Source organism: Cygnus atratus, chromosome 8 (assembly GCF_013377495.2).
Source record: "Cygnus atratus isolate AKBS03 ecotype Queensland, Australia chromosome 8, CAtr_DNAZoo_HiC_assembly, whole genome shotgun sequence".
NCBI classification, from domain to species: Eukaryota; Metazoa; Chordata; class Aves; order Anseriformes; family Anatidae; genus Cygnus; species Cygnus atratus.
Window position 1 is genome coordinate 21,136,203 of NC_066369.1, and position 27,750 is coordinate 21,163,952.

General features: G+C 39.5%; 1 protein-coding gene and 1 long non-coding RNA gene across 4 annotated transcripts in view; one reads left to right on the top strand and one right to left on the bottom strand.

Moving 5' to 3' along the window:
- ST6GALNAC3 (ST6 N-acetylgalactosaminide alpha-2,6-sialyltransferase 3) overlaps positions 1-12,083 on the bottom strand; it is a 219,097-nt gene extending 207,014 nt beyond the window's left edge. For both annotated transcript variants that reach the window (XR_007708623.1, XM_050712423.1), the window contains exon 1: positions 11,864-12,083. Coding sequence is in view for 1 of the 2 variants with exons in the window: in XM_050712423.1 (XP_050568380.1) it covers positions 11,864-11,881 (18 nt within the window). In the remaining variant the exon portion in view is untranslated. The remainder of the gene's footprint in view (positions 1-11,863) is intronic.
- Positions 11,166-27,750, top strand: part of LOC118243785 (uncharacterized) — a 28,933-nt gene continuing 12,348 nt past the window's right edge. Inside the window, exons 1-2 of one of the 2 annotated variants that reach the window (XR_007708624.1) lie at positions 11,166-11,272; positions 12,078-12,715. This is a non-coding gene — a long non-coding RNA (uncharacterized LOC118243785). Of the gene's footprint in view, positions 11,273-12,077; positions 12,716-27,750 lie in introns of those variants that run through there. The other variant, XR_004777326.2, reaches the window with a different exon arrangement.

Here is a 27,750-nt window from a genome sequence, read left to right on the forward strand (position 1 = left end):
AAGGCCTCAAGGATATTTTTATTCAAAGGCATAGTTCATTTATATAGTTGGCAATGACTATTTTGATCCAAGGTTAAAACAATCTTACATCCACTAAAGAGAAAGAGTAGAACAATGTTATCCTACCATTTCTGTTCCAAGCAACAAAACAACCTGTTTCAAAACAGCCATTTTTCTGTTACTAATAAAACAGTGAGAAACAACCAGCAATTAATAAAGTGCACAGCTGCTTATGTAAATCTTTACTGAGAAAGAAAACAAAATCATGCCAAGTAGCTGTCACATATCTAAGGCTGTTAAAGCCACAGCCCTTTTAAGGTCTCAACAGCTATTTCAAAACACATTTTCATTTGGTACAAAAAGTTTCCTCCCAGTAAATAATTTTATTATCAATTCAACGTTCGGGTTTTTATTTTCTTTTTCTCCCCAAGTAGACTTCCCACAGTTTTATCTATACTACTGATGAGTTTTCCATTTTCCTTCCTACAAGGATGCTTATTTCCATAAATGGATTACTCTTTCCCATAATTTGCTTTAGAGCACTTTCAGGCAATGCTTCACAAGACACTTTACAAATAAAACAACTGACTTAATGGTGCCATTAGCAGACCATGACAAGACATGGTACTTTGCTGTGAGGCCCACAAGTCAGTTCTTCAGGCCTTATTCACAAGGGGCTGAGAACTTCCCTTAGAGAGCAAGATTTGGCAAACAGACAGGAAAACTAAAAAGCAGCAAATCTGTTAAATTCCATTTGCTTTTCACTGTCACTGAATGTTTTGCTGCAGACTTTGAAGCTGAAAGGTAGTTACAATACATTTCTACATATCTGTGACCTGCATGATATCTACCTTTTAGGAGATGCACTTTTCACTGTGTGATTGTTCTTCATTGCAATGGCCTCAGGCAGATTTGAAACTGATGATCAGAGGTAAAAGGTAAAATAAGAGTCTGTAGCTCCAAAAGCTCTTGCAATTAGCATTCAGAATAAGCACACCAAAGTCAGCCTCTCCCACTGGAATCGATGAACAGCTAGTAGTAATAAGGTCGCATGCAAGATCTCAGTAGTGAAAAAAACACAGTCAAACTGGTTCTTCTAATACTTCTGGTTAACATTGGTTTTGGCAAATATTGAAAGCTGACTTTTCAGAAACATTTATTTTCCAACCACCACATGAAATACCAGACAGATGAAGAGGCAAAGAAAACTACGCAAACAAAGCTTAAAACAAAATGACAGCTGAGCTTCACACAATGTACCTTTACTGTCTAAAACTATAGCATTAGTGCTACTGGAATACAATACTACCTAAATAATTCAGCTACCTACCCCTTTCATCCACTGTTAAAATGTAGAAATTAAGCAATGCAGGTATTTTGTGGTACCTGGAGTTCGCACAGGATTACAGGTGAGGAGGAGTAGTGGCACAGAGACAAGGAGACAGGTGATTTATAAGCATTGTTCAAAGGTAACAAAGCTAGATAGTACGCAGCCTACTCAGCTGAGCATAGCTGGACAAGGTCACAGAGGTATCTACAAGTCCAGGAAAAATGTTTACTGCTGTCACGACTAGATGAAGTAGGGACCACTCCTTTTTTTCCATTCTAGGCACACTAAAACCAGATTCCAGTGCTCAGAGATGCCAATTCAACCCAGCGGACAAGAGGATTTGCTGCCTCTCTAACTCAGGGCAGTGGGGCACACATGATGAAGCTACATTTCTGCTACGGAACTTCCGATATAGATTCTTCCCCCATTTAAATGGTGGCTAGATCCAGTTATTGTCTATACGCTAGCAACCAGCCCCTCACTTAAGTGCAAACAATTAACACTGCAGGAAGCTTTTTAGGTAGTACCACCTCCATAACTATCTTCTGGCCCCATGTAGGCCACCCCTTCGCATGTGTGCTGGCCCTCAGCTGGGCACAGTGCAATCTCTAATATTGAAGAAACAATCTTAAACACAAGCCTGGAAAGCTAAAAAAAGTGATATTCCAGTTGTGGTTATGTTACCACAGTTATACAGCTGTGCTGGCACAACAGAGGGGAAGTGAGTAGCAGTGGGCAGCCTAGGAAGCCAGAACTACTCCAAGGAAAGGGCAAGAGGACAGCAGGTCCCTGGGACACTACATTTAGTATTCTTAAGAGGAAGTGTGGTTAGATGGGGGGAAACTATGTCACTTAAGGTCTTCAGGTCTTTTACTTGATCTGAAGTGACCTGGTAAAACCACTAAGATACCTTAAAAAAATACAAATGCACAAGTGGCAGTGAATGCAAAGAAAAAAATACATACATATAAACTGCAGTTTATAGCAGGAGCTGCAGAGACAGACTGCCAGGCCTTAAGAGCATGCAGCAGAGCAGCTAGCACTAGCTGAGAGAACACATGCACTGTAGTACAGGGTCTGTTCACAGAGTATTCCTGAAACTGCCATTTCTTGGAGGTTGTCTGAAAAGTTCAATGGCTCTTCTCTTCCCATTCCCCTGCTTAAGGAAAACATTTAGTAGGGTAAATCTATTTTTTCAGTGAAAATATTTTTATGCCCTGTGGAAGGAAACAAAAAGAGACAGAAGAAAGATAAAGAGACCCGCAGAGACAGCTGTCTGAAATTCCCTCATTAACCATACAGAAAAAAGTTACCAAAGTTTCTCTTTCCACAGAAATTCCACAAAAGATACATCTTCAAGCATTTTTCCCCTACTTACACATTCCAGAGCTCCAAGGATCAATCCCACAGGACAGTGAGTCAGTCTCCTTCTCCATTCTGTTTTTTTTTTTTTTTTTTTTTAAGTGCAAAGATCTTTTTTCTGTCTCCACATATAAAGCACTAAGAAAAATTTCTCTTCTGTTAATACTTTATTACCTGACCAGACTGCCACAGACAAATGCAAACACAGGACAACTACCATAGATCAAAGGACACAGTAACTTGTAAATAACTCACTCACACGGCTGAGTGTACTAAGGTAGAAAAGTTTAGTAAAAAACTATTGTGAATTTCAATAGTCTCATAAGCCCCAATAAACATCAACTGAGATTTGAAACCTTTATTCACCTGCCAAATCAGAACATACATAATAGTAAAGGAATTTTATTCTAGAATATCTGCATCCCACAGCAGAATGCAACACAGTAAAACATCAAAACCTTCTACCACGGATGAATCCAAAAAATAAAGTTCCACCTATGAGAAGGGGACACATCTTAGGAATTTGGAGAAGCACATAAAAACTACGGGCACATAGTTTCACAGTCTAGTGTAAAACAATAGAATAGTGATTACTCAAAATACTCAAGGTAGTGCTCTATACTGGCCTCAATGGGTTTGTAATAATACTAATGTGAATATTAAATAGCTAGTAAATATACATTGTTATTTGTTAAATGTTGTATCATCCCATCATTTTCAGAAGGAAGTGTCTAAATATGAGTGAACAACAGATTTGGAAGAAAATAAAATTATTGTAAACAAAAGGTTGGGAAGTGTGCAAAAAAATGACAGTGTGGATAATGTGGTATTTTGTTTCTGGCTTTTCTAGAATTAGAACACCAAGTATCATGAAATGATGTCTCATGTTGTTACACGCTCAGGAGGTCATTCCCTTTGTTAAAGACTGGCAAACTTTTGCTAGAAGTGAGGTTATTTGTATTTTAAGGAAGAGAATTTTAGAAAGAGAGAAGATACCTAATCCTGCAAACCAGCATGCAAGCAATGCCTCATTAGGAGAAACAGGGTCTATAAATAATTCATTCTGCATTTCTTCTGCGCAAATTCCTATTCCCATGAAATAAACATGTTTTTTCTGCTGACTTCCAACTGCTCCACACCTGGATCTTACCAGCCTATGCTAGTATTCCACTGCCTATTGGTAATGCAAATTGCTCCAAAATACATCTTTCATGAGAAGCTACACTTCATTTAATTACTAGCAAGTGTGGTGCTCCCACATCAATTTTAAAACGTCACACACACTGCACAGGTATACAAGAAATACTTAATAGGATTGCCTTTAGACAACATAATCCATTACTCCTGAACAGCATCACTTACAAGATTTCATATCCTAAACCCTTCCATTTCAGTTCCTGCCTCACCTTTGCTCTTCTCAATAGCAAGGATGAAATAGAATGTCCTGTATGGTATTTTATCGAATTTCAAATATATAAAACTAAGAATGATCATTTTCCAGATGGTTCTGCTAAAGTGATCAGAAACAAAGAAACTGTCATTATTTTAAATACAACACCACACTTGTACAGATTTTGTGCTGATAATTTCAGTTGGTTGACTGATTTAAAAAGTTAAAAATGATATAGCCATGCAGCTCCTAAAAAGCATGTGAATGCACCAGTATAGATGTATCTTACCCAATAAAGCTTGGGGCACTACTATCAGAATCGCATTTATAAGAGCACAATGGAATTATTTGCAGAAGTGTTGGGTGTTGTCAAAATGGTACAGGGGATGCAGAGAAGCCTAAGCTTAACATTAAACATTTTCTGAGATGACACACATACAGGAATTCACACCTCACCTAGCCATGTCTTATTCTGTCCTCAGACTCAGGAGCACATGATGCACAACACAATCACATTGTCTTTTTTGTTCCAAGTTGCCAGCATGCAGAAACCCATGAACCCAATAGAAAAGTGCAGGTTCATTTAGCTCAGCTCAAGTGATGCATGTATTTTTTTACAAGAAGAATCACAGAAAATGCAGTAGATGCAGACTTCCTCCACCAGGAATAGCAAACTCAAACCATGTTAGTATTTGCTGCTCACAACCGTGAGGCAACTGCTCCCTTAGCTTTGAGAGATAATAGGGCTCAAGGCAACGTTTTGCCTTATTTCTTGGGAATGCACCCCGTAAATAGAACTGCCTTTACCCACTTTGATCACAGATCCCCAAAGAAATCAATTTTTCCTAACTCCTTGGGACAGGTCTCAGATTCAAACACTAACAAGGTAACACACCTCCACCTCGGTCATATTTGCACACACTTCCAACCTTCTGTGCTACAAATCAGGCCATGGATGGAGAGCAGCTGTTGGGCACAAGAAAGTATTGGAAACAGGTCATGGACAACAATAACAACAAAAATTATCTATTTAGTTCATAGGCTGGAATTGTTCTTGGGTACAACTAAGTTTCCACAGCAGCACCTATCTTCAGCAATTAAGGGATCAAACAGTAATGCACAGACCAAGGCCTCCCACCCTTCCCACAAAATTCCCAATCCTGTTCAAGGTGTCAGCTATTGAATTGCAATTGGCTGCATGACCCAGGCCCTTAACAACTGAAAAATCAAACTAAAACTCTGAAATAAATTTAAAACCAGTAATTTCGAGTCTCTTGCACAAAACAGCTATTTTATGGTAAGAGCCGCTCTAGGTATGTGAGCATTTGACCTTTCCTTTCCACCTCTAATACACACAAGGATTTATTTATTTTTCTTTTTTTTTAAAAGAATAAAAGCCTCACACAAACAAATCCCTCTAAATGAAGTCAACCTGCACTGCACAAATATTGCTTCTTTGGAAAAAAGTGAAGAACAAGCCCTGGACAAATCGGTGTCCAGTAATACTCTTCTGGAAGGTGCACAGATACTACTGGAATGAAACATAACAAAGTGCTGAAAACTGCCTTTTCAAATTAGATGAGCAGATGCTGTGATATTTGTGGCTAAAACCTAAGATTATTTTTTTTTAAATGATCTTTTAAACTGGATTTCAGGTCCCCTTTAATTGATCGTGCATGTTTAGTTATTCTCACACGAGATCTGCTTTCTTCTGCCGGCCATCTCACTACAAATATTGAAGAGCACATCTGACCACTATTTCAAGCATTTTGATATATTACAAAGTATAAGAACCTGCTGCTTCCTGTGATGTTGTGTGCAATACTGTAATATACCGTTATTTGGCATTCACGACATACCAAAATGAGAATTTAAAAAACAAAAGAACAAGACGTATCACTGAAACTCATGCACAAGTCTATAAAGAGGCTGTATTTTGAGAAGACTACTTGACCTTTGATATATGAATTTAATAGTCCATACCCACAATTATGCATAAAACACACATAGCCTAAAGGAGGAGAGGGAAGGGGGCAGAACATCTGGATGACATATGCCTCATTGCTTAAAGATGAACTGCAAACCAAAAACCTTTTGCCCCATTACTAGTTTACCAGTTTATCATGTAATACTTAAAAGCAGAACTGAGACAGGTCCTAATTTTGTGCTGATTTTGTAGTTTGGGTTTTCACACCTCTGCTGAATTAGGACAACAAAAGTCCAATTTTAAACTAATTGAAGCATGCTTATACTGGAGGTTGTCCTGTTTTAGCTACATAGGCATCAAAATCAAATGCATTCAACCAAAGGAAAGCCTTCTGTAGGACTCAACCCGACTACGCTTCTGTCTCCCTGTGCTTGGGAGCGGACTAATATATAATCTTTAAAGTATAATTACTTAAATATCATTGCAAATGAGAACAAGAATGTTTTATAATTAGAATTTAATTTTCCTCATTTTTTCAAAAATCCAACATAAAAAACACATTACAAAATTTCTTGTGCTACACTCCATAAAAATCTGAAATGGTAATTAAACACCACTGGACCATGATACAGCAAATCGTAGCCCTACACATTGCCAGATTAATTAATGCAACTTCATACACTTTGGAGCAATTTAGAGGCAAACAATATAGACCTACAAAAATGAAGTCTTCTAGTTAGTAACAGATTAACTGTAAGGAATTTAAAACAAATGACCAACAAAAGGAGCATCGGAAAGAATCAGCTGTGGAGTTTTGCAAGGATCCATTAGAACGTCTCTCACTGTCTACAAAAGCATTATTTTTTGGCAGGCAGTAGGGGTGGGGGAAATCAGCCACAGCAAATAAGGATGGGCTGATTCAACAAGGGACCTGGTTACTGCCTCAAAAATGCTGATTCTACTCTGTAACGCTTCATTGCATCTGCCTGCTAACTTTCCAGCTCACTTGCATACCTCATAAGGGGCACGTTTATGCATTTACACTGCAATTGTGATCTTGAAGGTTGCTTGCTATTACAATGCCTTTAAGGCACATGACCCATACTGTAAAAGCATGAAAGTTTCCAAAACACAGTATACAGGTACTATACAAAAACAGAGCACTGATGTTATGCAGCCTGCTACTCTTGGGAGAGATTTTTCAAAGCAGTCTTGCAGCAAACTATGTGCGTTTTGCTATTAACTACATTTGCAATGAAACATTTTCAGTACTCTTGAAATGGGTAGAACTCCTCTTGTATTTTCCTCACAGAAAATTTCTCCCCCTCAAGCATTTTATAATTAAAAATAGAAATAATAAAAAAAACTTGCAGAAGCCACAAAGTGTGAAAAATGGCAGGAAACGGAAGTTCAGAAGACTGATCTCTGGTATTTACATAACACTTTCCATCCCTAAAGATACAATGGTGCGTTCATGGAAATTATCCTAGTAACAATAAAAATAGCACGGCCCACAAAACTGTTGATCAGCAGACCATGATAGGCTGAGTTGAGCACTCAGATTACAGTCAACCTGCAGCAAGTTCAGCAGTTGCTGGGAGATGACCCATCAGGTGGGCATCCTCCCACAAGGAGGGTTACCTTTGTTCCTTTCCCCAGGATCTCTATTTCTTGTCATGTCAGAGGAAAGAGGGCACCGTGAGAATCAAATGACACCAAAGAACAATTCTTTGCACAGGAAAATGGACAGGTCCCATGCATAAAAATTGCTGCAGTCAATTTAGCAGTCAAGGGGTATGTGAATTATCTTGGACCTCATTCAAGCAGGATATACACATCTCCACAGACAGCCCTGCATTCTGCAAACCCTTAGCAGTAAATAGATTTATGCTGAGACACAAGGTCTTTTACAGCATCCTGCAAAACACTGCTACTGGCAGTGCTAAAGGGTTTGGTTAAAACCTGCAAGTTACAGTTTGTGAAATTGTTTTGTCAGTTTTATAATTAGATAAGGAAAACACTAAAGAGGCTAAGGATTTTAGCTAGCCACCTGCTTACCTTGGAAAGAACAACTCAAAGTCATTTGGGGTAGTAACAGCATTGCCTTAGGTTGTACAAATTCTACAACGGTTTGGGTTGGAAGGGACCTCAAAGACCACCCAGTTCCAACCCCCTGCCATGGCAGGGACACCTCCCACTAGACCAGGCTGCCCAAGGCCCCATCCAACCTGGCCTTGAACACATCCAGGGATAGGGCATAACACTACTTACAACACAGAATTTCACCAAAGTTCTCATTTGTGATCTCTGCAGACAGAAGGTTACATCCAGTCTATAGGCACATGAAATCACTTTTGTTCAGAGTAAACACACAACATACAAAACAGAAATAAACTTCCTTCTGGATTTCACACTTCTCTGTACAGGCTCATCACATATATTTTCTGTTGAACTCTACCACACTAAACCTACACAGCGTAAACTGTCCTTTGATGACAGCATAATTCACCTCCATCTCCTTCAAAACCTCAACTTAAAAAGAAGAGTCTGTGAATATGAGAAGGCATAATCCACTGCAAAGTGTGGTATTTATGAAGTAACATTACCCAGTCTATTTGTTTTAAAGTATCACTGCCCAATCCTCAGTGGGGGATATTAACATTTTAGAGTACCATCATCATTCATGTGTTTGTTGTGAGAAGACAGGTGCACTGAAGTGTCATTTTTCAATTAATCAAAAACCAGGGTCCCTTTGAAATAAGGTATTTAACAACATTTTGAAAAGCCAGTGGCTGATAAAGCAGAAATCAGGGAGTTCAACATCTGCAGAGTTAACCGTGATTACATAAGTAGTAATCACTATGTTAATCTAGTAATCAGTGAGGTGGCACGTAGCTGCCATAGTAACAAGCAGAAGATCAGCTGTTTTCTTCCAAGAAATGCCTACACTTCACTCAGCTATTCTGTTGTGATTTTTAAAGACATGATGGTGAGAAAAAAAGATCTTGTGTATTAGAACTTGCCTCTTTCTCTGTATTTCCTCAACAAAGGAGAGAATTCTTCAGAAGAGGGTTTCAGTAGTTATAATTCAGGATGTCCCACCAGTGATTGGGATACCAACTTTCTGGGGCCATCACAAGCAACAGTCCTGACAATCTTAACTAGAGAGAGTACACAATGAAACACCCCAGAGACAGCACACATTTTAGGAAAAATCACCTTCCCAAGCACTCCTACAAGTGCTACATACAGAGATGATTTCTTGCAGTAATTATAGCAAAGGGGGGTGTCTTGGTATCTAAAGGTTATACAGTTTTTCCAATATATTTCAGTAAACTGCAAGTTAACTTTAGTTAATTAATAGCCACTCACCTCTGTTCTTCATAGTTAAATACGTCAAACATCATTTATATTAAGCTTTTACACATACAGAACTCCAATATTCAACAAGACTCAATATCTTTGTGAAAGGAATGGGAGAGAAGGAAAAAAAATTTAAATCTAGGAACTAAGGCAGGTAGAGCCACAAGGCAGCACCACAAAGCTACTCAGAGCAGAAGTGGCAGGGAAACAGTTTGTCTGGCTCCCTACACTGTGTCACTACCCATTTAAAATATTTTATATATATATAAAGTCTTTGCTATAGGTATGTTTCCACGCAGGCTACTGACCAAATAGACTAGGGAGCTGGAACAAACCTAAGAGAAAGGAGGAGGATGTGGGTAACAGATTTGTAATTTCAGAGATGAATTAAGTGTCATATTAAAAGATGCATATTATTCTGAACTTCCTTGCTGTGATGTAAGTTTGAGGAATACTTGTGATCCCCTTTGGACAACTGCTGCTTTCATTTCTGTCAGATCCAGAAATTACACAGCTACTCATATTTATATAAAAGTATAGGTATTACATTAAAAGCTCATACACAGTTAAGTATCTTGATCTATACATTTACATTACTCCTATGCTCCTATGGGATGTCTGCCTAAGTCCAGCCTGCCTTATGGCAAAGCTAATCTTCTCATACCTGTTTCACTTTTTATCCTTGCACCTGCTTGTGTTAACAAGATTAAGAACCAGGCTGGCAGCGGGCTCCCTGTCAAGGTATACCAATTTATCTATTGATTTAATCATCAGAACTACAACCAAATGGAGCTGCAGGACTGGGCAGAGGGAAGGCATTTATTGTGTTATAATTCAAACTCTAAAGGCAGGCCCTGCAGAAGTCATGCTGGTGGCAGGCTGGGAGACATTGTGCCACCAGACTGTGCTGAAGGAGGCTGGGGGTAGATACTGCAGCTTTCTTCTAAAAGGATATTCTTTTAACTGCCAGAAAGAAGAAGATTTTGCATGTGATCTTTTAACATGGTCAAAAAAAGGATCCCTTCTTCTGGAACCTACAGATCCAAGCCAAGTCTAAATAGAGAGTGTTTAAAAAAAGGGTTGCATATGCTTATCTTTGCGAAGCCAGGCTCCATTCACAGAGCTCCTATCGCCTCATCCCAAGTCGCAACTTAACTCTCACTTGCGTCAGTGCTGTCTGCTTAAGGGATTCTGTTACCATCCATCTCCGTGCAGAACCTCTGAGTTCAAGGAAGTTTCCACACTTGAGGTAGACTTCGCGATATTTGTTAATAAGAACTGCCATAAGATCCACGCTCTCAAAAGAAAAAAAATTAATCCATGTACCACAGACCTACTATTAGGGAAAGAATGAGAGGGGAAAAACAGTGCAGTGAAATCAGCAGTTGTTTTCGGAGTTGAACACCGAGGAAAGTGATAAGAAGTGGATTCAAGGAAACACAGAAATGTTTATTATTTGGGGACTGTTTTGAAGCTTTGCAATTCACCCGTTCAGCTGATGCGCTGAAGGCAACTGCCGTGAGAGGCCATCCCAAAGTTTGGGATAATCAGCCCTTCGTTAGGAGATCAGACTGAAAATAACAAAGTGTTTCCAGATAGGTTTTATTTACTAAGAGGAACAGAGCACAAACCTATTCAAAATATACACAGAAAGGAGCAAGGCAGATAACCAATGAATCGCAAACAAATCACTTTCAAACCAGGCACAGGAGAGGGACTGCCTGCAAGTGACAATGCCGTAAGGGAACAAACACTGTTTGTTCTCAACTGACTGCACTTCCGCCTCCTCCCCTTTCATTCAGGACTCGGTGCTAGCGATGCTCCCTCCATCTCCCTGACATGCTGTTTGCAAGTACTTTTATCTGAGGAAAGCAGGCTGGAGAAAGCATATGAGCACACGGTAAGTTTGCACTTGTATTTGCTGACGTGAAGGGGAAGAAACCCTGCATCAAATAGGTCCCTTAATTAGGGGGCACAATTAAATGCTAAATATAATTTGTGGAGCATGTGGGTGTTGGGTAAATTCAGCAGGGGAGTGTGTGCTTAAGGAGCAACTGGGGCAGCTGTGTACATCTGCAACCTTTGCTTCAAAAGCAGTGAATGCTGCACAGTCAGAAAAGAAAATAACTTCCCTGTTTTGTCTTTTGTACTGGGAGTCTGTTACCCAAATGCTATAGCTCCTGAAGGAATTCAGCTCCAACAAAGTCAACTGAGACAAACCAGAGCCCCTCACCCCCCTCCTATTACTCGGCACACAGTTCCCTTCCCACTAGCTGATAGCTCGCCGTTCTGACAATGCAGGGAAAGAGGAAAAGAATGGCAGAGGGAAGCAGAGCACAGCTGTACGTTGCAGAATCTCTCCATATTCGTTTGCAAACAAAACCAGTATTCAAAAGAGACAACGGAGATGCAATAGGACCATACCGAATCCATGCCTCTGAGCAGCGAGGGGCTCTCTAACAATGCATTCAAGCAACAGATAGAGATTTACCTTCAGAATGCAGGCCATGTTCTTTCTCTAGCCTTCCTACCACAGAGCAGCAGGATTCTACTTTGTGAGCAGCAGTTCCAGTGTCAGGCAAAAGGCTGGTAGAGCCGCAGAACTGCTAGAGCCCACATTCCTGTAGATCCAAATAAGGGTACCACGCAGCCAGGATCCGTTAGTCATATTAGTCTTTTTATGCCCCGTTTGTTCCACCCATCAGCTCCTGCCACTGGCTGGGCGCCAGCCCGGTACCTCCCCTCCATCACATGACCGCGTTTGATTCATGGCTCCAGCGTGTGTTTGCGAGCCCCGGGACGCGCTCACCATCAAGTGTACGTACAGACGGCAATCTATGGCTTGCAGGCGTCCCGTGATGTTCCAAGATCAAGCTGCATCTTTATAATTAATCCCTGTGCAACTCTCTAAGTGCTCTCAGGAGACAATTGATGCCAGTTGGTCAGAAAAGTCCAGATTCTGTGTTATTTGGGCTCTAAAAACCCTTACACCGCCTGTGAGAATGAAGTATTGTTTTATGTTCGGCCAGCTTCCTTTTGTGAGCTCATCGTTATCAGCGAGCAACAGAGGCGCCTGTGTTGTGCTGCGCGTGCCTTGCCCTACAAAGGGCTGCCACACATCACAGGGAAGGGAAAGCTTTTTGGTGCAAGTCTGAAAAAGGCTCTGAACTTTCTCTGCGTTTAACTACACTGAAGTGGGGTTAACGCAGATTAATTAATTCAGCCATTGAAGAATTCTAATTTCAGTTAGTCTTTGCCTGTGTTTTTCTACGTCATCTCACTATTCTCAAACTTCTCTGTACCGCACTCTGTATATTATAAAGGTCTTACTTATTTGTTGCTTCTCCTGCAGTCTTTCTTCCACTTTCACGCTGTCTCAGCACTTCTCAGTGCTACATCTTGTAACTCTTCTCATTTTTTGCACTTGACATTTCTGTATACTATGTGTGCTATATTGCTTCACTCCTGCAACTTTAATACACACAAAACTCCTTGAAATTGATGCAGTCATCCTCTCTGCACTGTATGTGGAACCCAGAAGGGGTTAGTACTGTGCCACCCATTTAGTAACCGATGCTGCTCCTAACCAGGCACAATCCCTTTAGACAACAGGTAGATTGAAACTAAAGGAATTAGCCCTCCTCATTTCCATACAGAGGCAAATCATCCCCAAGAGCAGAACAGAAAGGGACTGTGGAGGCTTTCCACAGCTCATGCTCCCTGGCTGCAATCCCTGTGCACTTCCAAAGAAAATGCCAATTTGTGTTTGGCCTTTGCACTGTCCCTCCAGACTGCCACAGGTTTATTTTGTTTTCCTCCTCTCTTCTTCAGCATAGGTCCTGCAAGCTCCTCAGCCCCTCTTCACCACTGAGGAGAACACATGAGGCTTGACACAGTTTGAATTCTACTTTTACTTTTTAGGAAAACCTTACTCATATGGCACGCTTGTTTTAAGCTGTAAGTGAAAGAGCCCAATGGGAAGTATATGTTGCAATACCCAGCTTATTTCTCAGTGCAATTCATCTAAACCTTGCTCAGCTGCAAGACAACCATACTGCATTTAAAAAAAAAAGTTGAGTTGTGGAGTACTTCTGCACATTTTACCAGGAGGAGACAATGATTGCTTGGCACCATTAATGCTGTTAGAAATTCAGCTCACCACCTTGCTATTATTCAGTGTCATGGTAACAATTTAGCATGGCCACACAGCCTCACATGTTCTTGAGTCTCTCCCCATCCATTTCAAATGCACACTTACAAACACTCAAATCCACGCCTCCCAACTTTCTTTCAAAGAAATTCTAAAAAAAATTCAAGTGTTGTCCAGACCTAACAGTTTTCCTAAAACCTTTTCTTCTCCAAGATGAAATAAACCTTGAATAAAGTAAACGCTACAGTATTTTGTATCTATAGGATATAAAGGATATATATCCTTTATCCAACCCAAGCCATTCTATGTTATAGTCTATCTTACACAGTATATTGCTTTCATACAAAGCACAGTGTTGTCAGGAAATATTTACTATTTAGAAAGAAAATTTATATATTTAAATTCATGAACTTCCAGGGATCAAAATGCAAGCATCCATAGAAATACTGGAAGAAGGAAAAGCAAACCCTACAATTCAGTAGCAACTTCTCAGATGATTGCTCTTTTATTTTCAATCCAAACTCAGATGACAACTTCAGGTTTGTTTTTGAAGTTGCTCATTTAACAGCAACCAGTTTACACCGAACTAGGGATTTTTTAAAAAAATAAATGGAAAAGCTTGTGTAATCTTATTTATAAGATTTGTTTTAACAGAACAAATGGAATTTAAAATGGATAAAACTGTGCTCGGAGAAGAAACTGCCCATCTTTCTAGGTAGCTTACCTCTAGCTAAAGCAGACTAACCAACTCCGAAGAGTGCTGTGTTCAGCTATACCACCAGATGTTTTGCCTGTGTAAAAATTAGTAAGGATAAACAAAATGTATAACTCACTGTAGTCTCCCAAAGAAGAAAAGCCATCAATGAAATTCTAAAGGGCATTCAAAAGCTAAATGATCTGTTCAAAAAAGTACTGTCATTTAAAGGTAATGTTGCTGACTACAGAATACAGTTGGTTAATAGGCCTTTCTAGCAAGTTCTTCAGCCAAGGACACATTTGGTTTTTCCACTGTTAATGATTTACATTCTTTGCTCATATTATCAAAGCCTTACACTCCCAGTATTTTTATAACATATAATTCTAACATCACAAAATATTAAAGCTATTTCACACTTAGATAGGCCCATGCGAATTTGCCCTCTAACAAGATTTTATCTCTGAGAATACAGCTGTTCACATAAAAGCAGCTTAGAGAAGAACCAGCAACTCCTTCAATTACAGTACGGAAGGCCCGAAATTTGAACAGAAAATTTAAATCCAGCATTTCAGGGGAACGCCTTCTCCTGAACTGCAGAAATGAAGACTCTTCCCGTGCCATGCTCCCTCCAAAGACCCAGGCAGATACTAGTTTTATTAGACAAATTGCCTCTCTTTTGGAGGCTGAGGGGAAGAGGAAAAAATGTTTAAAAAAAAAAAAAGGAACCCTACACTCTGTCCCCATCCATTCCTGACACTTTATCTCATGTTCCACTGCACTTGAAAACACATCAGTAAAGATTTATTTTTTTTAAAAATGCAGGAATTAATTAATTTAGGTTCAAGACAAAGAAGATTAGTGTTTTCTTTTGACCACTCTAATGTAACATACTAAGAAGGGCACCAATACAGTCGGATCTGAGCCACCTTGCTCAATGACATCCTGCTTTGCATCATGGCATCACAAAACTCAGGGAATCCCAAAGCCCCGTCTTGGGTTTGAATGGGAAACTATCCTCCAGGGAAGAAAATAAGTAAAATCGAAAATGCATATATACATAAATATATGTACACATATTTATAAATTCTGGGGGTGAGACAGGAACTTGAGAATCCTGGTTTTTGTTGTTGGTCTTGTGAAGAACAGGAACCCATCTCTACTTCACTGGCTGGATAGTAGGAAAACAGGGGAAAGGGCCCCTGACGCTCACTTTGCCTACCCAGCATCTCATACAATATTATTTTATGTTCAGTGGAGAGCCCCTCAGCAGCAGCATCCTCTGAGGGCTTCTGGAGGTCTTCCAATGCTCTGGCTGACAGCAATGGGACCAAGAGGAGACAGCAGCAGCCACTGTACAACAGGCTCTGCCATGCACAGAAAGCCAGAGCAAAGTGGCATGGCACCAGGGACAACAGATCATCTGCCTCACATCTTTAGAAACAGGGCAGCATGACAGCCAGAATAGAGTGCAGGACAGAGGCTGCTCAGGGCCTGGGTCCAGAAAAAAATAAGATCCTGAAGCCAGATTTGTGCCATAGTCCAGAATTTTCTCTCTATAGAAAGAAATTTCTATTTCTACAAACAGCACAAGAACAAGACAAAAGCAATCAAAAGGATATTTTCTAGTCTCAGTCTTAGGTTTTGTAGCTCTCTATGGTTAGAGACTTTCAACAGAACATAGATGTAATAAAGGATGGGTCCAACCCTGCAACAGTTTATCACCTCCACCAATTCTATCAAAGCACGCACAGGATATAAACTAGCACTGTGTTTAACTCATGGCCTTGTTGAATTAGGATTATTTCAGAATGCTATAAATGGTCGGTAACACAATGACAGTCATTTTAGGAACAAATAAAAAAAGCATTTCACATATGTGGTCTAGCTTGGAGTTTTGTGTGGGTTTTTTTTGTTTTTTGTTTTGAAGTTATGGGTCCGATGTTTAGATAGGGTGCAGAAATATGATTTACATACAGGAAAACTAAGCAACATTTTCTTGCTTAACATAGGTGTCATATGAAAAGATTTACGGAGAAGGTCAGAAACTCACTAGAACCCAAATATTTCCATTTTTAAACCTCATTCTATGCCTGATTTCTGAGTTATGACAGCAATCAAATTATCATACTGAAATCCAACATCTCCCATTGAAATTATCCCAATGAAATTTCATTCCTGACAAATTCAAAATCTTTCTTAGCCACAACTCAAGAAACAGAAGCAGTAAAAGCTGCTTACAGATATTGAATCATGAGCTTTCCTCCCCTGAATCCAAACAAACTGATACTCTAGTCCCCTATTAAATTCACGTTATTCTTGAAGCCTTTAGAGGCACTAGCCATCATGCTGTATCCTAAGGTCAGAGTTTGTTCTACTGGATCTGAAGAGAACAAAATGTCTACCTGTTCATTAAAACCACTGTCATCCATGACAACTGCCAGTGGCAAAACCCTGCTGTACCTTGTAGAGTCCATCTCAAACTATAAACATACATTCTCAAGGCAAAAGCTTTTATGTCTTCTGTAACATCCAGTAGCTATTGTACCCGACTTTTCATAAAAATATATTTAACACAATCCTTTTAATTAACAGAGACAGTGTTACTGGTGTATTACGGCCAGCAAGCTTGCTTCTAACGGTTTTCTACACTGCTGTGTAACAGTGAGCTAAAAGATAAAAAGATGCAGTTATAATGGGATTTAAGGTGGCTAATGAGTTAGAGATCTTTGTATATTGCCTTTATTAGAATAATCAGCAACCCTCACCACTTTGAGGGTTTAAGGTTACAAACAAAAACTGAATTACAAACAAATGATACTTTTAAAAGCACTATTAAAGCTGTACCATCAAACACAAGAATAAAGAAATAAAAGAATTCAGTTTGTATGTGCAACTTAAATTCAGCCTGTGTACGTGTCCCAAAATTAATATGATCGCATAATTCTTTCCCCAAAGGGAGCTGGTTTTTTCTTCCTTTTTGTAGTCAAAAGAAGGGCTTGAAAAAGATGAGAGAATCAGCACCACACAGAAATGCTATTATTTCCTACAGGATAACTGCCTCACTTACTGAAAAAATTAAAAGTTATACAGTGAATGAGAAAGAGGTCATAAGGAAAACCTGCATCAGTTTTCTGATGAGAAATCATTGAAAGCAGCTGTGAAGAGGTGGATTCTGTACTTATCTCTAACAAATCCTCTGCAGTGCTTTCTGAAGTAATAGCTAGGAACTAGTATGCTTGCCCCTCCTTTTCTGGGTTCCCAGTTTGAAACCTTAAGGTCTTATTCACAAATGCACTGTGTGCTTGCAGCTGCAATTGAAGGTAATGGGAGTTCTATTCTGAGCAGATTTATCAGCACATAATGCTAACATTTTGGGAAAAAAATCCCAGACGCCCCGTATCAGACACCAACATAAACAGACACTGATTTTTTTTTTCCTGACTCAACTTCTTTCCTACACAACAGCAATATGTATATGCTGCCTAATGTGGATATTACACTGAATAAGAGTGTCCAATTAGAGAATCTAATTAGGAAATTAGGCATCCTGTCTACAGGACAACCCTTTCATTGTCATGAAGCAACATATGGCAGAGGGTGGCCACATTTAGACAAGGAGGAGCTAACAATTAAATAACTGCCCTCTACCTGCATCTGGCCAACCTATGCCCATAAGCAGGTTGGGAGCATTAGGACTAAAAACAGGTTGTGATCGTTTGACTTAAACGTATATATGATGCTTAGTACAAAATTTGACTAAGTGAAGACTGCAGAGATGATCAGCTCAGCACTTTAAACTTTTTAATGCTTAGGTTTGTTATTTAATGTGGTTTTGTGTTTGTTTGTTGGTTTTTTTTTAAATGATAATATCCAGAAATCAGATTCCATCTCCTGCCATTACAGTGACATTCAGTGGGGTTGCCCATAAAGTTTTCTGACTTGCAAGGCTATATGTGACACGTACGAGCAGCTCATGTGAAAGTGGTTACTTCCAGGTAACAGCAAAAGATAGCAAGATGCTGTCCTGTGACAAACCCTAACCCAATTAATACCAGTTGTTGGGTCCACAAACACCACTGTTTACTATGATGCGACTTAAGGTTATATTGAGATGACTTTCTCAAAAGAAAAGCTACAGAAAGAACACATTCCATTTTTATGCTAATTTTTAAAAAGAAAGTGTTAAAGTGGTTAAGAATCCCAATATCTTAATGAACAAGGAGTTTTAGAGTAAGCCCATTCACTGGTCCATATAAAGTCCACACAATGCTCCCTGTACCATTGTAAAAAATGGTATCTTTGTTAATTTGGGTGATTTACAACTTCTGATGATCCTGATGATTTGTTAAGTCATTTTAGAATTTTCAAGAGAGCATTAGCTCCTTTGTTAACAGTTTTCCAGACTGAAAATGGAAGATGCACACATCCATTATAGTGATTAAACACAAAGATAGGGTGGCCTATTTTTAAACGCTAATTTTTAAAGCAATTTAATCCTACCATTCATCATTCTGAAGCCACTGAGAGACTTTATTGATTCACCAGTCTTTGGTGTAAAATACCAGTTTCAGCAAGGATAATTTAACAAGCAAAATTTTCACTGGAAGTAAATTGTATGGCTCCATGAGAAATTTACCACATCTTCAACCACAATCATTTACAACCTTGATAATTCTCATCCCTCCCGCTAATCAAATGCCTAATATTACACTGGATATTAACCTCTCTCATTACATTTTAAAGACACCTGTAGAAACGTGCTCAGCAGTTTCAGTACATATGTACTAACACTGCCCTGTAATCGCAGCCTACTTTTCAATAGCAAAGAAATTGGAACTTGGAGCCAAAACCATTTGAGAACATCTAAGTGAGATATATTAAAGGGTTCGTAACACAGATTTTTAGCATTAATGTGCAAAGCAATTAGAGAGCTTTCCCATCCTTGTATTTTTCAAGATTATCATCAGCGTATCATTTTTCTGTCTGTTCCTGTTATTGATAGTTTTTCCATCAATGTTTGGAGATAACATAACACCCCGATTCTCTTGCAACAAAAGTGAAAGTGATATTGTATGTACACCAAGGAGGGAATAAGTTGAGCATAAACAGTCATAATTTAAACAGAAAACTCCTAAAGCACAGGCACATAACTTTGGAGCTGAAGAGAGAGATGGAGATTTGATTATATTAGGCTAACCCCATCAAATGAAGTGACATTCCAGAAAGTCAATGTCACAGGATAATTGGCCAAGTATAGTGCCAGATCCACCGGCCTTTGCCCTGGACTGTATTTGTCCTCCTTGATAAAAATCATAACCCTTGGAGGTTTTTCCATGAGAAGGAAAACACAGGCAGGACTTTAAGGTGAGGTCATGAACAACTGAAGGGCAAGTGGTTCAGAAGGACAGCTTTCTTGGTCAGTTCTGTCATATCATTTGCATTCTTGGACAATTAGCTTTGAAAATTAACATTTAGTCTACTTTGTACTCTTTGGAAAAGGCACCAGGCCACTGACCGACATCCCAGTTAAATAGATTGAGCTTAGGTTAGGTCTGCAGGTAAAGAGCTGACAGATTTGTGTCTAATTCTGTTTTTACAAATAGAAGTAGCAACTGTTTTTCTCCAGCGAAATTAATTTTCTTTAACATAGCCTTCAAAGATTAAGCCCAAACAGCTTATCCAAGAATTTTCAAAGCAGTAGCTTAAACCCACTTGAGATTTCTGTGACATTTACATTTCTACAGTGTGCCCGGTTTCTTTCTAGCTGGGTTTCAGAAGGTGGCCATCATTTGCATTGCTTGAAGCTTTTCTTGCACACAGTCAAAAGAAACACTGTTACACAAAGTTCACTTGAGGGGCACGAGAATTCAGCTTTGAATGCATTTCAGGTGTTCTCCCTCCTTTGCTTTGAACAAAGCCTTTAGAATTGCATCATGCTATTTTGTGTCTCATTGAGAACAGCTGCAGAGACACAGAGATGCAGGACCCCTCCTGCCTCTTCTGCTCTCCTTCCCCCATGGTTTTCTCCCCAAACCAGCAGCGAGGATAACTGACCTCAGGCAAGCTAGAATAGCATGGGAGATTGCCCAGGTAGCATTCCACTAACATAGTCAAGTGAATAAGTGATGAAAATAGTAATTTTGTTAAAGCAAGGGGAGATGGAGCCTCAAAAGGAATTACTTCAGCTGGAAAGCAAGTAATCTACAAAACAATATTTCTGCTTCACTGTCTGCATGCTAAAGTTCACCAAAAAAGTGAAGCAACTTTCAAGAGGCAAAACAAAACTAGCTCAGGACCTTGCAAGCCTGAGAGAAAGAACCTGAGAGAGAGCAGAATGAAAGGGAAAGTTGTTAACACCCAGATCTCATCACAACACAGATGGAGATTTAAAGCTTTAAATCTTTCCTGCATTCATTATTTTCATTTTCCAGGAGGTATTTGCTCAACTGTTTAGCACATATTTGCAGTTTGCTTCTAAAATCATGCAAGAATTTTCAATAATGTGTGAGAATCTCTGGAAAATATTCTCAAACAAAACATAAAGCTGTTTACAGGAAGGAGTGTAAATTCATCCATTTCAAGATTAGTCAGAAAGCTTCCTATCTGAGGCTGAAATGCAAGTAAATGCTATCTGATACACCAACAGAGCAATCAAGTACGGCTCAGGAGAACAAGCTGCTAAGCACACCTTGTAAAGCGAAGCGACTTCTCACAGAAGTCAGGATTTGTTCACAAAGCATTTAGGAACAGAGGACATTATAATTAGTAGCCAATTATGATTTCATCACATCCAGTACACAAGACCTACTGGAGCTCAGGTTCATATCAGCTCTTTCAGCTCTTGTTTAAGGCTACTGTGGTTGTACTGGAACAGTAGAGTCCAAAAGCACAGACAAGTTTCAGATCTACAAATTGCAAGAAAAAATAAGCTGCATCAGGTGGTCATCCATTTCACAACAAGTGCATGCATTTGTAGTGAGGTAAGTAACATAGGAATAATGAATTTTTTTTGTTAGTATTGCTAGAACATAATTCTGTCATAAGAAGTTATTTAACCCTCTTCTATCCCAAACAGATTATTCAAGGCATGGCTGAAAAGCAGTCTGCTTAGGGTGCAAACCTGCACAGCACCTGAAGCAATTCAATCAAAGCTGACAAGTACTTTCACAGTCCTGCAATATGCTTTGTATAAGGACCAGTTCTTCTACCAAGTCTAAAGTTGACAGTATTGGTTACTACAAAAACCTCTTAGTTAGATTATCTCCAGGAGAGCCACTTTCCTTCCACAGCAAATACCCTTGTTAAGAGATTATTCTGCTTTAGCCTCAGACACTCCATTCCATGCAATGTTCTTCTTTGGGATTATCCTTCATAGCCAGGCATAACAGGATCCTTCTTTCCTGTTTCTTGCACATACTGCTACCAACAATTAGTTACAAACCAAACCATTTACTTTAAAAAAACACAAAGGAAATTTTTAAAAAGTAAAAAGCACCAGGGAAAGCCTCCTATTGATTCAAGTCATCCCTACTTGTCATTACACCAAGAACTGCAAAGACAAATGGTGAAAGAGAAACACCACGCTGCTCATCCTTTTCATCTGCAACATCATTAAACTAGTCGTGGCCTGCTCTGGGATCTAAGCACACCCTGGGATGAGATGACCCCTGAAGAGCTGCCACTTCACACAGAGAGCAGTAGGTATCGACTAGAGTTCTGATCCAGGCCTGTGAACACCAAAGAGATGCTAGAAAGCCCTTAGAGGTCCATGTAAAGGGCACAGAACTGCAGACAGAGAAGATGCAAGAAAGAGCAGCTGCACCACATTTCATGTTCAGCACACTTGAACTGGACAGCAGAACAATCCATCTTAGGGGAAAAAAATTTGCTTTCAATCCAAAACTGTATTTACAGGAAATAGCTCTCTCCATTCACAGAGACAGTACAGTGGCAAACTGCACAGAACTGCCTACCCATGCATACAAGATGAACCAGCTTCATTACCTCTTCATATAGGGACAGTCAAACTGCAACTCTGCTACAGCTTGAGCTAATCTCAAATCCTTTGTTCTGCTGGATTAAATTTCCACTAAATCAACCCCAGGAGCTTGCACCTAGTTGCATGAACAATATGCCTAGTGAGGGAAAAAGTGCACGTGTGCACGTGTAAGGGGAAGGTAGAACACAGAGTAAAGGCTGTGAGGACGGGGCAGTGACTGTTTAGGTTTGCTTAAGATGTCATGAATCCTTAGAGTGACCACAAAAGTTTAATCAAGAAATATGCAAAGCTTAAAGCTCACATTCCAAATAAATAGCATAAATAGAGCAGATATTTAACTCAAATATGACAAACTGTAAAAAAAAAAATGAAGACAAAAATACAGCAGAGCAAAATGCAATGAAGGAAAGCAAATACAAAGTGGAGAAGGTAAACCTACATGCAAAGTAGTACTCATGGGAGTTGTGGAGAGAACCACAATAATGGAAAATGTCCTGAGTACAGGGACATCTGAGTGACAGATAGGAAGGATGTATAAAGGAGTTTCACAATAATTCAATAGGCGGCGTTCTGTATGTAAGAGAAATGCACAGTGCAAGCCAGCAAAATATATTTAATGCACAGATAAGGGCCAAGATATGACCTTTGTAGACAGATAGAAAATTGGATGTAAAATAGGCATGAAGATGTCAGGGAATATGATATAATAACTACAACGACTATCAGCATTATGCAAAAGAAGGAAGCAGTCACCCATCCGAGATAAATGCTAGCATGATAGTTAAACCACAGGAACAATGCAAATTACAAAGAAAAATTATGCTGGCCTAAATTTCACTTAAATCTACTAGAACTGAGAATATCAGCCAACGCTGTCAGATAATATTGGTATTTGCTTTTGAAAATAAGCAGAGCACATTTTACTATTAAGCTAACAGTAGGATCACAGCAATACAACCAAGATGTTCATCTGCAAAGACTCAACATCACACAGAAGAAAGTTCTGGTGTATAAATTTCAAGAAAACAAGAAACAAGCCATAATGCTCACAGTTAAAATACTATCTGTCAGCTGAAAAGGACCAGAAAAATAACTGGAAAATAAAAAATGGCACTGTAATAGGTTTTTGCACTACTTGGGGGCACAGTGTAGAGACTCCTGACCATAGACTGAACAGGTTCCTATGGCTACGTGGTGCAACACAGTACATGGCAGATACGTTAAACATTGCTCTGTAAGCCCAACACCTGCGTTTACACAACACCACAACCAGTGTTGTTCTGCAGACAATAAGAGAACTAAGGGGAAAAAAGATATTATAAGCCTCCTGTTCCCTTTTCTTAATGAGAAAGGTCTTGAAATTTGCCATTTATGATTGTGTAATTCTAAATATGCATGTATTGACAAGCTGGAAGGGTTCATTTCTCCACCATGAATTGGCAAATTTCACATCAGATATTGCTACACGGACAGTGAAATCGAGAACTGGAGCAAGTTCCAAAAGAGTTTACTTATAAGCTTACTTATAAATGACTTACAACAGTTAACCACCAGTGTGGGTACATGTGTGCATGCATTCATGTGCATCGGTATGTTTAAAAACACTTAGTACATTATTAGCTTATTTTCTGACATGTCTTTTTCATCACATTGGCTTTCAAAATCATTTTACAGTATGTCTGACAGACTTTCATGGCTTAGGTAGCTGATTAAGTAAAATACTAAACAGATTTTGCATTGGAAAGCGTGAGAGAAGAGACCTCACTAAAAGTATCACAGAATGTGTAGTCAGCTAGCACTCTAGCAATAGCACAGCATGAAAACAATACTTACAATTAAACAATTAATGAAACAAATTAATAATTTCCAAGGAAGACTGTGACTGGGTTGTGCTGTGCTTTTAGACAGAGTCCTCTAACCCAAATTCATGTAGCCAGTAACTACAGAAATTCCTCCTTTGGACTCAAAGGCAAACCACTGCCATGGAAAAAGTAGTACATTTTGTCAAAAATTCAGCAAAGTGCAATGAAACATAAAATAACATTGGAGAATAAGCTTGTTAGCATCGTACCCTCCAATTCCCACTAAAGACTTTTTCTTAGGAGCATGCATGTGGCAGTATTCGGAGAAACTACAGTTCTAAAGCGAACAAATTTAAGAGGCACCCATGCAAATACACTGACCTCTCTTCCCCTTCATGGTATTTGGTTGAGTATAACAGCTCACTGCAAATTTAAATACCGTTCAGAATGACAACAGTGCAATTCATAGCTGGTACTTAACCGAGGCTCCCCAGGTGAGAAGATTGAATTACTTTTCTGAGTCAGAGCTTTCTAACTTGCCCTTTGTAACCTCGCTGCTCTCCTTTCCAACCTAGTCTCAAATGCAGCATTCCAAACACACAGATGAGAACTCAGCCTGATTTATCCAAACGTTATATATAACATATTTAGAAACCATTACACAAAACTAGAGAATGACGATAATTAAATCGGACATTGCATGTGCATTCCTACATTACCTGTGGCCCAACCCATTTAAAAAGAATTACAAAGAGTTTAACAGTACAGACCGGGTTATGGTATATAGCTAGGTTTATATATAACTATATAGCACCCAGGTTTGTCTTGTCTTACTTAGAAATCAGTCTCAAGAGGAGATAAAATACAGCACAGACAGCTACCAGATGTCACAGAGCAAGTATCAGTAACACATCGAACATGGACCCAGAGCCCTGTCCCCACTATCACCCTCATTCCTGGCATGACAGCAGGTCATAATGTATGCATAGATAACCCCTTGGAAAACAGTTCATTACTTCCCTGGAATTGTTGTTCTTAGAAATTACCTTTTTGTCATCTTCCCCAGAAAGCTTTGAGAGGAATTCTGTGTCTGTTTCCCCTGCTGACTTCCTTCACACACTCTGCTGAGGGAAACTTGAAATTAGTAGATGATTCCTGCCATTTCAAGGAACAGATCGGAAACAGACTTTGAGTGTTTTTAGATTTGTGAGCTGTGTCTTATCGTCACTTGCCAAAGACAACCTCCAGGCAATTGCTCTGAAGCTCTCAGTTCCCATCCAGCACAAGTGACCCTTGCAATCCAGGGAGGAAGAAGTAGAGAGCCAACAAGAAAAAAGAAAAACACACCTTTGTGAGCCATGCTGGATAACTGTTTACAGCATACTCCCTACAGGAAAAGAATAAATAGTAACATATGCTTATATATCTAATTATTGAATTACTTCCAGAATTCTTTCTCCCCTCAATTTACCACTCAAATTCTATCACACCCTTCCCTAAGAGGTTTTTTCTTTGGAAGGATGTCTGCCTCCACCTTTATAGAGCTTATATTCCTCTAATCAAGTGATGGGGACTCCACCACTGACCTGGGCAGCCTGTTCCAATGCTAGTCTATACAAGATATTGCCAGCTTCATTTGACATTTACCTTCATACTTTCTTTTTTGACTTAAGGCCATTCATCACTAAAGCAATTTATAGAGTACTTCATATCCAGGATTACAAACAGCTGCATTGTATTCCACATGGGTGTACACCCATAGCTTAGCAGCGTTCTCTTTAGTATTAAAGTCTCTCAGTTTCAAACCAAAGCAATGCTGGCTCCTAGGTGTCACTATTTATCAGTTTCCTTTTCCCCAGGCAGCTTAGGATTTCACAATAAATCATCCTAACTACTTTCTCAGTCTTGCCATTAAACATCTCTTCTGTAACATATTTACCTTCCAAGGATCTTCACTATACAAACCTTAACACATTATTTGTTTGACATGTACCAGGGCATAAATATTTGCATAAGTGAGTCTACAAACTCATATGGCTAAATACTGGGATAACTAGTTCAACATCACCTAAACGTTAACAGGAATACAGATAGATAAAGCTCATGCAGCAATTTAGTGGCAGTGATGTTCACTGATCATCAAGCAAAACACTGCTGGAAAGTAAAGAGCAATGAATTGCATTGGAATAAGCAAATGAACAGAAGAAATCAAAATTCAGTCCCTCTTCAAATCTATTATGCTGCTTTGTGCAATATTAAGGTGGTTACATATTTCTACACACTTTAAAGATAACGTGCTTTACACGGAAAAGCTAAGATAAAACAGAATCATGTACTATCCTGAGTTGGAAGGGATCCACAAGGATCAAGTCCAACTCCTGGCTCTGCACAGGACCACCCAAAAACCAGACCATATGTCTGAGTGCACTGATCAAACACTTCTTGAACTGTGGCAGGCTCGATGCCATGACCACTTCCCCAGGGAGCCTGTTCCAGTGCCCGACCACCCTTCCGTGGAAGAGCCTTTTCCTAACACCTAGCCTGACAGTCCCCTGGCAAAGCTTTATGCCATTTCCTTGAGTCCTATCACTGGTCAGCAGAAACAAGAGATCAGTGCCTCCCACTCTGCTCCCCTTCACATTTCACATGCGCGTAAAGCTCACCCACGTGCATCAGGAAAGCCTGGACAGCGCTCTTCTCCTCCAAGCGTTTCCAGTAGAAGCTTTTATTGTTGGCTCCAGCTGGCAAAGCAATGTGTGCTGCATACAAGTCACTTAATGTTTGGGAAACACTCAAATACTAAGGCTATCAACGCAGGCAAGACCCTGGAAAAACAAATAATTGCACTGTTCCCCCACAACAGTGCTCTCCTGTCATTGCTTCAGGCCATGGAGCAGCCTATTTCAATCAGTTTCTGAATGAGTTGCTTGGCAGTACATAAAATGGACTTCTAACACCAACCACCTTTTGCAGATGCCCCTCGCCAAAGCCTCATAAAGGGTACACCTCCCTGCCAGACGCAGAGCACAGCATGCTAGATCATTTGTTTCTACTGGCAACTTCAAACCAGAACCTTACAGCGAAACTAAGGGGGAGTCCAAGCCCCTGATCTCTACAGATCCAAAAATATCCATTATATCATAAAAATCAGAGATTAGCCTACAAATACATACATGCTATATGTAGTTCTTATTTTGATACCTGGCTTTGTTGGCAAATATAATGCTTTCTGCACAGCGTTGGCCATCTCTAGATGTTTTCATGCAGCAATATTCTTTTCTCAGTTACAAGCTCCCTGCATCCAGCATGCTCTCACGTGATACATCTGTTTCCCTGGCTAATCAGCCAAATTAGTGTTTAAATCATGCCTAGGCCTGCATTGAATCAAAAATTTAAGTTTTCACTCCATTTCATGATTTAAGAAGTCTTGCAAAATGGAAACTATGCCTTGTTATTGACAGCTTTTGCACTACACCACCACATTTTTAACAAGCTACGGGTATTCTGTGTTTCGCAGTGCTGGTAACTATATTCTAACAAAATGAGTTTGTAAAATCTCTCAGGAAAGGTAGACCAAAAAGGAGGCAGAAATCCTAACCAACTATTCATTGGCCTTTCATTCTCTTCAGAAGTGCCAGTCCCTTTGAGGACATATTTTTCCTTTCTTTTAAAAAATCTTTACAGCAGCCTCCTCAGAACGTGTTACAAGGATTATCCTATGTCATATGAA